At 47.7% G+C, this 12,253-nt stretch overlaps 1 protein-coding gene across 2 annotated transcripts in view; it reads right to left on the bottom strand.

Moving 5' to 3' along the window:
• LOC115102016 (zinc finger protein 704) overlaps positions 1-12,253 on the bottom strand; it is a 114,415-nt gene that overhangs the window by 20,589 nt on the left and 81,573 nt on the right. For both annotated transcript variants that reach the window (XM_029621497.2, XM_029621499.2), the window contains exon 4: positions 11,905-12,149. In XM_029621497.2, the coding sequence (XP_029477357.1) occupies positions 11,905-12,149 (245 nt within the window). The remainder of the gene's footprint in view (positions 1-11,904; positions 12,150-12,253) is intronic.

Raw genomic sequence — 12,253 nt, forward strand, 5'->3', positions numbered from 1 at the left:
ACATCCCTGTCACTCTGTGTCTTTTTGTCTCACTCTCTCTATAGATCTCCCTCTAAAGAAGCATAATGTCATAATCCCTCAATATATATATATATATTTGGGGGGGGCAGTGCCCTTGGACAGTGACCCTGATTGAATGTGGTCATGATCTCTACTTTGGGATTTGACTGACACACACATACAGGCGTTCAACCTCTCAACATTTTTTAAAATTTATTTTTATTTTACTAGGCAAGTCAGTTAAGAACAAATTCTTATTTTCAATGACGGCCTAGGAACAGTGGGTTAACTGCCTGTTCAGGGGCAGAACGACAGATTTGTATCTTGTCAGCTCGGGGATTCGAACTTGCAACCTTTTGGTTACTAGTCCAAAACTAGTAATAAAAGCCAGTATTTAGGAAGCTGTTAACATCTTCAAATCGGAAAAAGTCAAACCTCAAAATAAGTATTTTAAACCTATATCAATCCCTTCTTTCCTCACATGCAGACTAAGGACATAGACAGAGCTGTGTTTTTCAGACTCTTATTTTCCCAGGCAGCGTGCAGATCTCTGATGTTGGCAGGGGAGGGAGAAATGTGTTGGGACCTGCATCAGTAGTAATGACAGGCAGTGGGCGTAGGCTCTCCACCTTTTAACAGCTTCCAGAAAGGGAGAGACAGAGCGTGAGTGAGTGAGTGAGTGAGTGAGTGAGTGAGTGAGTGAGTGAGTGAGTGAGTGAGTGAGTGAGTGAGTGAGTGAGTGAGTGAGTGAGTGAGTGAGTGAGTGAGTGAGTGAGAGAGAGAGAGAGAGAGAGGGAGAGAGAGAGAGAGAGAGGGGTGGGAGAGAGAGAAACTAAAAGACAAACTATAGAACAGGCTTATCGGCGGCTGATCAAATTAACGCTTTATACAGTCTATATTCTTATACAATCCACACAATGAATAACACACAACAGCTCTAATGGCACTGGGGAACATAGGAATCATTTTCAGTGTTTCATAACGGAAAATCTGCAGCATCTCAACAAACATTGACATATCCCTTAATGCCAAAAGTGTTTTCCTTTCGTTGTAACACTGTTACAGCAACACTGTAGTGATTAACACATTCCCTAAGCCTTTTATAGTACATGACTCCTCTACATAGTCAGATACATGTAGGATCTACATTTGATCACCCTGTTGCAGGACAACTTTCCAGGAAATGTTAAGCTTGTAGTTTATTTTAGGTCTAAAAAGGCTTCTGAAGTTTGCAATTTCCACTTTGAAATGTCAGACTTGATTTTCCCTGATGAAAAATGTATCAACCCCTATAAAAATGTCCATTAATTATAATCCATGTAATAATTCACATTTCCTGTTGCTGCAGGATTATTTTCCTGCTGTAGCAAACTGGCTCAAATGAAGATTCTACATCTGTAGTACACAACTCCACACAGTGAGATGGCCTGCAGCTACGGGACGACCGAGGCTGTTGTCTGCCAGTCAGGACTTAGCTAGGCAGCTTGTCATGGCCACCTACACTGAACCACCACAGTAAACTGCCTGTTAGGTTTACCCAGGGCAGGTTTATACACAAGGGATCCAAACTGTAATGATTTTATCTACAACCAGCTATTCATTAACAACCACACATGCATGTCAGTGCAAGTCTCATTGAGATGGCCTCCCAAGTCCTTGTGTACAGTTGATGGAATTTTTACAGTTTGTCTAGCACTGTGAAATGTTCTGTCACATCTTTACAAGCGAGGCTGAAGAATAAACATCAAACATTAAAATAAGACGTTAAATTTAACGGATGACTTGACAGATGAGCACAATCCTTTGGTCCTGTAACTAGGGCTGTGGTGCCATTCTGAAGAAAAGAATAGCGTGCTATGTTAGGTCCTGATGTGGCTATGTTAGGTCCTGATGTGGCTATGTTAGGTCCTGATGTGGCTATGTTAGGTCCTGATGTGGCTATGATAGGTCCTGATATGGCTATGTTAGGTCCTGATGTGGCTATGTTAGGTCCTGATGTGGCTATGTTAGGTCCTGATGTGGCTATGTTAGGTCCGGATGTGGCTATGTTAGGTCCGGATGTGGCTATGTTAGGTCATGATGTGACTATGTTAGGTCCTGATGTGGCTATGTTAGGTCCGGATGTGGCTATGTCAGGTCCGGATGTGGCTATGTTAGGTCCGGATGTGGCTATGTTAGGTCCGGATGTGACTATGTTAGGTCCGGATGTGGCTATGTTAGGTCCGGATGTGGCTATGTTAGGTCCTGATGTGACTATGTTAGGTCCTGATGTGGCTATGTTAGGTCCGGATGTGGCTATGTCAGGTCCGGATGTGGCTATGTTAGGTCCGGATGTGGCTATGTTAGGTCCGGATGTGGCTATGTTAGGTCCGGATGTGGCTATGTTAGGTCCTGATGTGGCTATGATAGGTCCGGATATGGCTATGTTAGGTCCTGATGTGGCTATGTTAGGTCCGGATGTGGCTATGTTAGGTCCGGATGTGGCTATGTTAGGTCCTGATGTGACTATTTTAGGTCCTGATGTTGCTATGTTAGGTCCGGATGTGGCTATGTTAGGTCCTGATGTGACTATGTTAGGTCCGGATGTGGCTATGTTAGGTCCGGATGTGCCTATGTTAGGTCCGGATGTAGCTATGTTAGGTCCGGATGTGGCTATGTTAGGTCCTGATGTGACTATTTTAGGTCCTGATGTGGCTATGTTAGGTCCGGATGTGGCTATGCTAGGTCCTGATGTGACTATTTTAGGTCCTGATGTGGCTATGTTAGGTCCGGATGTGGCTATGTTAGGTCCTGATGTGACTATGTTAGGTCCGGATGTGGCTATTTTAGGTCCGGATGTGGCTATGTTAGGTCCTGATGTGACTATTTTAGGTCCTGATGTGGCTATGTTAGGTCTGAATGTGGCTATGTTAGGTCCTGATGTGGCTATGTTAGGTCCTGATGTGGCTATGTTAGGTCCAGATGTGGCTATGTTAGGTCCTGATGTGGCTATGTTAGGTCCAGATGTGGCTATGTTAGGTCCAGATGTGGCTATGTTATGTCCGGAAGTGGCTATGTTAGGTCCTGATGTGGCTACGTTAGGTCCGGAAGTGGCTATGCCAAATGGCTGTGGGCTACACTAGTTCATTTAGCAGACAAGATTTGCTTATAATTCCCACAGCCAAGATTTACTTATAATTCCATGGCAATATTTTATAGTATTTTATAATATGAAAAATTATAAATATTTTCTCCAAATGATTTGAGGAAGTGCGCACATGCAGCTTTTCTGTGTTGAGCGGTTAACAAAGAAATAGGTATTCCTAAACACTTAATTCAGAGTTATTAATGTAACTTCAGTTGTTCTACAAATGTTGGGCTATATGTTTTGATTTTTAATAAATTGTAAGGCTGCATGACGAGACTAATGATGATTTGAAAAGTCACTTGAAAGGCATGAGCTATGCTTAGGTTTTTTTGAGCAGACAGTACACACTACATCAGTCACTCATTCACAATTTGACAAGCACTTGATAATGCCTCAAATTGTATGGTGGTGTCCCCTTTGTGGCCGTAATGCCTTTTGCAGCCTGGAGTGCTGTGTTGTGCCCTTGGCCCTGAGTGTGCTGCGCAATCTGAAGCACCTCTCAGTCACATGGCTCTCCGTCACATGATCGGATCTTTCTGACAGGCTACAAGTGAAGACAGACACATCGGGGACACATTTTACATTTACATTTAAGTCATTTAGCAGACGCTCTTATCCAGAGCGACTTACAAATTGGTGCTTTCACCTTATGACATCCAGTGGAACAGCCACTTTACAATAGTGCATCTAAATCTTTTAAGGGGGGGGGGGGTGAGAAGGATTACTTTATCCTATCCTAGGTATTCCTTAAAGAGGTGGGGTTTCAGGTGTCTCCGGAAGGTGGTGATTGACTCCGCTGTCCTGGCGTCGTGAGGGAGTTTGTTCCACCATTGGGGGGCCAGAGCAGCGAACAGTTTTGACTGGGCTGAGCGGGAACTGTACTTCCTCAGTGGTAGGGAGGCGAGCAGGCCAGAGGTGGATGAACGCAGTGCCCTTGTTTGGGTGTAGGGCCTGATCAGAGCCTGGAGGTACTGAGGTGCCGTTCCCCTCACAGCTCCGTAGACAAGCACCATGGTCTTGTAGCGGATGCGAGCTTCAACTGGAAGCCAGTGGAGAGAGCAGAGGAGCGGGGTGACGTGAGAGAACTTGGGAAGGTTGAACACCAGACGGGCTGCGGCGTTCTGGATGAGTTGTATGGGTTTAATGGCACAGGCAGGGAGCCCAGCCAACAGCGAGTTGCAGTAATCCAGACGGGAGATGACAAGTGCCTGGATTAGGACCTGCGCCGCTTCCTGTGTGAGGCAGGGTCGTACTCTGCGGATGTTGTAGAGCATGAACCTACAGGAACGGGCCACCGCCTTGATGTTAGTTGAGAACGACAGGGTGTTGTCCAGGATCACGCCAAGGTTCTTAGCGCTCTGGGAGGAGGATGGAGTTGTCAACCGTGATGGCGAGATCATGGAACGGGCAGTCCTTCCCCGGGAGGAAGAGCAGCTCCGTCTTGCCGAGGTTCAGCTTGAGGTGGTGATCCGTCATCCACACTGATATGTCTGCCAGACATGCAGAGATGCGATTCGCCACCTGGTCATCAGAGGGGGGAAAGGAGAAGATTAATTGTGTGTCGTCTGCATAGCAATGATAGGAGAGACCATGTGAGGTTATGACAGAGCCAAGTGACTTGGTGTATAGCGAGAATAGGAGAGGGCCTAGAACAGAGCCCTGGGGGACACCAGTGGTGAGAGCGCGTGGTGAGGAGACAGATTCTCGCCACGCCACCTGGTAGGAGCGACCTGTCAGGTAGGACCCAATCCAAGCATGGGCCGCGCCGGAGATGCCCAACTCGGAGAGGGTGGAGAGGAGGATCTGATGGTTCACAGTATCGAAGGCAGCCGATACGTCTAGAAGGATGAGAGCAGAGGAGAGAGAGTTAGCTTTAGCAGTGCGGAGTGCCTCCGTGATACAGAGAAGAGCAGTCTCAGTTGAATGACTAGTCTTGAAACCTGACTGATTTGGATCAAGAAGGTCTTTCTGAGAGAGATAGCGGGAGAGCTGGCCAAGGACGGCACGTTCAAGAGTTTTGGAGAGAAAAGAAAGAAGGGATACTGGTCTGTAGTTGTTGACATCGGAGGGATCGAGTGTAGGTTTTTTCAGAAGGGGTGCAACTCTCGCTCTCTTGAAGACGGGAGGGACGTAGCCAGCGGTCAGGGATGAGTTGATGAGTGAGGTGAGGTAAGGGAGAAGGTCACCGGAAATGGTCTGGAGAAGAGAGGAGGGGATAGGGTCAAGCGGGCAGGTTGTTGGGCGGCCGGCCGTCACAAGACGCGAGATGTCATCTGGAGAGAGGGGAGAAAGAGGTCAGAGCACAGGGTAGGGCAGTGTGAGCAGAACCAGCGGTGTCGTTTGACTTAGCAAACGAGGAGCGGATGTCGTCGACCTTCTTTTCAAAATGGTTGACGAAGTCATCTGCAGAGAGGGAGGAGGGGGGGAGGATTCAGGAGGGAGGAGAAGGAGATAGGTTGGAGAAGGTTTGAGCAGAGGGAAGAGATGATAGGATGGAAGAGGAGAGAGTAGCGGGGGAGAGAGAGCGAAGGTTGGGACGGCGCGATACCATCCGAGTAGGGGCAGTGTGGGAAGTGTTGGATGAGAGCGAGAGGGAAAAGGATACAAGGTAGTGGTCGGAGACTTGGAGGGGAGTTGCAATGAGGTTAGTGGAAGAACAGCATCTAGTAAAGATGAGGTCGAGCGTATTGCCTGCCTTGTGAGTAGGGGGAAGGTGAGAGGGTGAGGTCAAAAGAGGAGAGGAGTGGAAAGAAGGAGGCAGAGAGGAATGAGTCAAAGGTAGACGTGGGGAGGTTAAAGTCGCCCAGAACTGTGAGAGGTGAGCCGTCCTCAGGAAAGGAGCTTATCAAGGCATCAAGCTCATTGATGAACTCTCCGAGGGAACCTGGAGGGCGATAAATGATAAGGATGTTAAGCTTGAAAGGGCTGGTAACTGTGACAGCATGGAATTCAAAGGAGGCGATAGACAGATGGGTAAGGGGAGAAAGAGAGAATGACCACTTGGGAGAGATGAGGATCCCGGTGCCACCACCCCGCTGACCAGAAGCTCTCGGGGTGTGCGAGAACACGTGGGCGGACGAAGAGAGAGCAGTAGGAGTAGCGTTGTTGTCTGTGGTGATCCATGTTTCCGTCAGTGCCAAGAAGTCGAGGGACTGGAGGGAGGCATAGGCTGAGATGAACTCTGCCTTGTTGGCCGCAGATCGGCAGTTCCAGAGGCTACCGGAGACCTGGAACTCCACGTGGGTCGTGCGCGCTGGGACCACCAGATTAGGGTGGCCGCGGCCACGCGGTGTGGAGCGTTTGTATGGTCTGTGCAGAGAGGAGAGAACAGGGATAGACAGACACATAGTTGACAGGCTAGAGAAGAGGCTACGCTAATGCAAAGGAGATTGGAATGACAAGTGGACTACACGTCTCGAATGTTCAGAAAGTTAAGCTTACGTAGCAAGAATCTAATTGACTAAAATGATTAAAATGATACAGTACTGCTGAGGTAGGCTAGCTGGCAGTGGCTGCGTTGTTGACTTTGTAGGCTAGCTGGCAGTGGCTGCGTTGTTGACACTACACTAATCAAGTCGTTCCGTTGAGTGTAAAGTTTCTACAATGCTGCTATTCGTGGGCTAGCTGGCTAGCTAGCAGTGTTGATTACGTTACGTTGCGTTAAAAGAACGACAATAGCTGGCTAGCTAACCTAGAAAATCGCTCTAGACTACACAATTATCTTTGAAACAAAGACGGCTATGTAGCTAGCTATGTAGCTAGCTATGATCAAACAAATCACACCGTTGGGACTGTAATGAAATGAAATGAAAATGTGATACTACCTGTGGAGCGAAGCGGAATGCGACCGGAATGCGAAAGTTCTATTCAGTAGACGTTGGCTAGCTGTTGGCTAGCTAGGAGTGACTCCTACGTTAAGGACGACAAATAGCTGGCTAGCTAACCTCGGTAAATTAAGATAATCACTCTAAGACTACACACTCTAAACTACACAATTATCTCCATTAGTTCACAATGGAGCCCCTAGTCCCACTCCTCATACCGCTGATACCTCCTTTGTCCCACCTCCCACATATGCGGTGACCTCACCCATTACAACCAGCATGTCCAGAGATAAAACCTCTCTCATCATCACCCAGTGCCTGGGCTTACCTCCGCCATACCCGCACCCCACCATACCCCTGTCTGCGTATTATGCCCTGAATATATTCTACCATGCCCAGAAACCTGCTCCTCTTATTCTCTGTCCCCAACGCTCTCGGCGACCAGTTTTGATAGCCTTTAGCCACACCCTCATACTACTCCTTCTCTGTTCCGCGGGTGATGTGGAGGTAAACCCAGGCCCTGCATGTCCCCAGGCACCCTCATTTGTTGACTTCTGTGATCGAAAAAGCCTTGGTTTCATGCATGTCAACATCAGAAGCCTCCTCCCTAAGTTTGTTTTACTCACTGCTTTAGCACACTCTGCTAACCCTGATGTCCTTGCCGTGTCTGAATCCTGGCTCAGGAAGGCCACCAAAAATTCAGAGATTTCCATACCCAACTATAACATCTTCCGTCAAGATAGAACTGCCAAAGGGGGAGGAGTTGCAGTCTACTGCAGAGATAGCCAGCAAAGTAATGTCATACTTTCCAGGTCCATACCCAAACAGTTCGAACTACTAATTCTGAAAATTACTCTCTCCAGAAATAAGTCTCTCACAGTTGCCGCCTGCTACCGACCCCCCTCAGCTCCCAGCTGTGCCCTGGACACCATTTGTGAACTGATTGCCCCCCATCTAGCTTCAGAGTTTGTTCTGTTAGGTGACCTAAACTGGGATATGCTTAACGCCCCGGCAGTCCTACAATCTAAGCTAGATGCCCTCAATCTCACACAAATCATCAAGGAACCCACCAGGTACAACCCTAACTCTGTAAGCAAGGGCACCCTCATAGACGTCATCCTGACCAACTGGCCCTCCAAATACACCTCCGCTGTCTTCAACCAGGATCTCAGCGACCACTGCCTCATTGCCTGTATCCGCTACGGTGCCGCAGTCAAACGACCACCCCTCATCACTGTCAAACGCTCCCTAAAACACTTCTGTGAGCAGGCCTTTCTAATCGACCTGGCCCGGGTATCCTGGAAGGACATTGACCTCATCCCGTCAGTTGAGGATGCCTGGTCATTCTTTAAGAGTAACTTCCTCACCATTTTAGATAAGCATGCTCCGTTCAAAAAATGCAGAACTAAGAACAGATACAGCCCTTGGTTCACTCCAGACCTGACTGCCCTCGACCAGCACAAAAACATCCTGTGGCGGACTGCAATAGCATCGAACAGTCCCCGCGATATGCAACTGTTCAGGGAAGTCAGGAACCAATACACGCAGTCAGTCAGGAAAGCTAAGGCCAGCTTCTTCAGGCAGAAGTTTGCATCCTGTAGCTCCAACTCCAAAAAGTTCTGGGACACTGTGAAGTCCATGGAGAACAAGAGCACCTCCTCCCAGCTGCCCACTGCACTGAGGCTAGGGAACACGGTCACCACCGACAAATCCATGATTATCGAAAACTTCAACAAGCATTTCTCAACGGCTGGCCATGCCTTCCGCCTGGCTACTCCTACCTCGGCCAACAGCTCCGGCCCCCCGCAGCTCCTCGCCCAAGCCTCTCCAGGTTCTCCTTTACCCAAATCCAGATAGCAGATGTTCTGAAAGAGCTGCAAAACCTGGACCCGTATAAATCAGCTGGGCTTGACAATCTGGACCCTCTATTTCTGAAACTATCCGCCGCCATTGTCGCAAGCCCTATTACCAGCCTGTTCAACCTCTCTTTCATATCGTCTGAGATCCCCAAGGATTGGAAAGCTGCCGCAGTCATCCCCCTCTTCAAAGGGGGAGACACCCTGGACCCAAACTGTTACAGACCTATATCAATTCTGCCCTGCCTATCTAAGGTCTTCGAAAGCCAAGTCAACAAACAGGTCACTGACCATCTCGAATCCCACCGTACCTTCTCCGCTATGCAATCTGGTTTCCGAGCCGGTCACAGGTGCACCTCAGCCACACTCAAGGTACTAAACGACATCATAACCGCCATCGATAAAAGACAGTACTGTGCAGCCGTCTTCATCGACCTTGCCAAGGCTTTCGACTCTGTCAATCACCATATTCTTATCGGCAGACTCAGTAGCCTCGGTTTTTCGGATGACTGCCTTGCCTGGTTCACCAATTACTTTGCAGACAGAGTTCAGTGTGTCAAATCGGAGGGCATGCTGTCCGGTCCTCTGGCAGTCTCTATGGGGTGCCACAGGGTTCAATTCTCGGGCCGACTCTTTTCTCTGTATATATCAATGATGTTGCTCTTGCTGCGGGCGATTCCCTGATCCACCTCTACGCAGACGACACCATTCTATATACTTTCGGCCCGTCATTGGACACTGTGCTATCTAACCTCCAAACGAGCTTCAATGCCATACAACACTCCTTCCGTGGCCTCCAACTGCTCTTAAACGCTAGTAAAACCAAATGCATGCTTTTCAACCGATCGCTGCCTGCACCCGCATGCCCGACTAGCATCACCACACTGGATGGTTCCGACCTTGAATATGTGGACACCTATAAGTACCTAGGTGTCTGGCTAGACTGCAAACTCTCCTTCCAGACCCATATCGAACATCTCCAATCGAAAATCAAATCAAGAGTCGGCTTTCTATTCCGCAACAAAGCCTCCTTCACTCACGCTGCCAAGCTTACCTAGTAAAACTGACTATCCTACCGATCCTCGACTTCGGCGATGTCATCTACAAAATTGCTTCCAACACTCTACTCAGCAAACTGGATGCAGTTTATCACAGTGCCATCCGTTTTGTCACTAAAGCACCTTATACTACCCACCACTGCGACTTGTATGCTCTAGTCGGCTGGCCCTCGCTACATATTCGTCGCCAGACCCACTGGCTCCAGGTCATCTACAAGGCCATGCTAGGTAAAGCTCCGCCTTATCTCAGTTCACTGGTCACGATGGCAACACCCATCCGTAGCACGCGCTCCAGCAGGTGTATCTCACTGATCATCCCTAAAGCCAACACCTCATTCGGCCGCCTTTCGTTCCAGTACTCTGCTGCCTGTGACTGGAACGAATTGCAAAAATCGCTGAAGTTGGAGACTTTTATCTCCCTCACCAACTTCAAACATCTGCTATCTGAGCAGCTAACCGATCGCTGCAGCTGTACATAATCTATTGGTAAACAGCCCACCCATTTTCACCTACCTCATCCCCACAGTTTTTATTTATTTACTTTTCTGCTCTTTTGCACACCAATATCTCTACCTGTACATGATCATCTGATCATTTATCACTCCAGTGTTAATCTGCAATATTGTAATTATTCGCCTACCTCCTCATGCCTTTTGCACACATTGTATATAGACTCCCCCTTTTTTTCTACTGTGTTATTGACTTGTTAATTGTTTACTCCATGTGTAACTCTGTGTTGTCTGTTCACACTGCTATGCTTTATCTTGGCCAGGTCGCAGTTGCAAATGAGAACTTGTTCTCAACTAGCCTACCTGGTTAAATAAAGGTGAAATAAAAAAATAAAATAAAAATTCTAAACTCTCTTTTTACACCCACTCCTTCCTTTCTAAACTCTCTTTTTACATCCACTCCTTCCTTTCTAAACTCTCTTTTTACACCCACTCCTTCCTTTCTAAACTCTCTTTTTACACCCACTCCTTCCTTTCTAAACTCTCTTTTTACACATCCACTCCTTCCTTTCTAAACTCTCTTTTTACACCCACTCCTTCCTTTCTAAACTCTCTTTTTACATCCACTCCTTCCTTTCTAAACTCTCTTTTTACATCCACTCCTTCCTTTCTAAACTCTCTTTTTACACCCACTCCTTCCTTTCTAAACTGTCTTTTTACACCCACTCCTTCCTTTCTAAACTCTCTTTTTACATCCACTCCTTCCTTTCTAAACTCTCTTTTTACATCCACTCCTTCCTTTCTAAACTCTCTTTTTACATCCACTCCTTCCTTTCTAAACTCTCTTTTTACACCCACTCCTTCCTTTCTAAACTCTCTTTTTACATCCACTCCTTCCTTTCTAAACTCTCTTTTTACATCCACTCCTTCCTTTCTAAACTCTCTTTTTACACCCACTCCTTCCTTTCTAAACTCTCTTTTTACACCCACTCCTTCTTTTCTAAACTATCTTTTTACACCCACTCCTTCCTTTCTAAACTCTCTATCACCTCCTCCCCTTTCCCCCTTCTAACTCCGCTCTTCCTCTCGGAGGTGGGTGAGGGTGCTAATGGCTCTTCTTGATACTGAAACCACATTTACGTCATGGACTGTTTCCACCGCATGAAAAGACAAGGGAAGAAAATGGAGAGCGAGAGGGAAAGAGAGAGTGAGAACACACTCCATCACGCTCAGAGGCGTTAAGATTGACAGGCCTTATCTCAGGGCTTGTGTCACAGGATCCTAACGTTGGTTTCAGAGGCCCCAGACACTACTCTGCGTTAGGAATACTACACACCAAGGGTTCCTAAATCTATGGGAGCAACTGTTGGCCAATGGCCAATTTCTACTGAGTCACAGCTTAGGTTTGGCTGTGGCTACAAATATTATTCTCATCTGGAGAGTCCCAAGAACCAAGTAACTGGACTGAATAAATCAAATTGCTGTGATCTATGAACTCCTTGGAGATCAGGAGATGAGTATGGAAAGATATTCAGAAGCATTGAGACGAACCCTCATTACAAGCCCCCGACCCCTGACCCCGAGTTGTACCTTTCGCTTCCGGGGTATGGGGTCCACAAACGGAAAGTGAGTGCTCTCTGTGACGTCCTCGATGACGTCATCACCCTGGGAGGGGAGCAGGAAGCTCTTGCTGGCATCGTTGGAGAGGGGTGGGGATGGTGTGGAGGGCACTGATTGGTCGCTGGTGTCCCAGCTCCAGTTGCCACTGGTGGAGCTGCTGTAGCTGGTCGACAGCGCCTCCTTCCACCCCCTGCTAGCCGACTCCGGAACTGCAGCTGGAGACAGCGAAGGGCCGGTCATTACCATGCTATCATAGCCAAGGAGGAAGCCAATCTGAGAATGTAGCTTTAATTCACTTATTACTCTAAAAACCCTGTCA

The sequence above is a fragment of the Oncorhynchus nerka genome, linkage group LG20, assembly GCF_034236695.1.
Source record: "Oncorhynchus nerka isolate Pitt River linkage group LG20, Oner_Uvic_2.0, whole genome shotgun sequence".
Taxonomy (NCBI): domain Eukaryota; kingdom Metazoa; phylum Chordata; class Actinopteri; order Salmoniformes; family Salmonidae; genus Oncorhynchus; species Oncorhynchus nerka.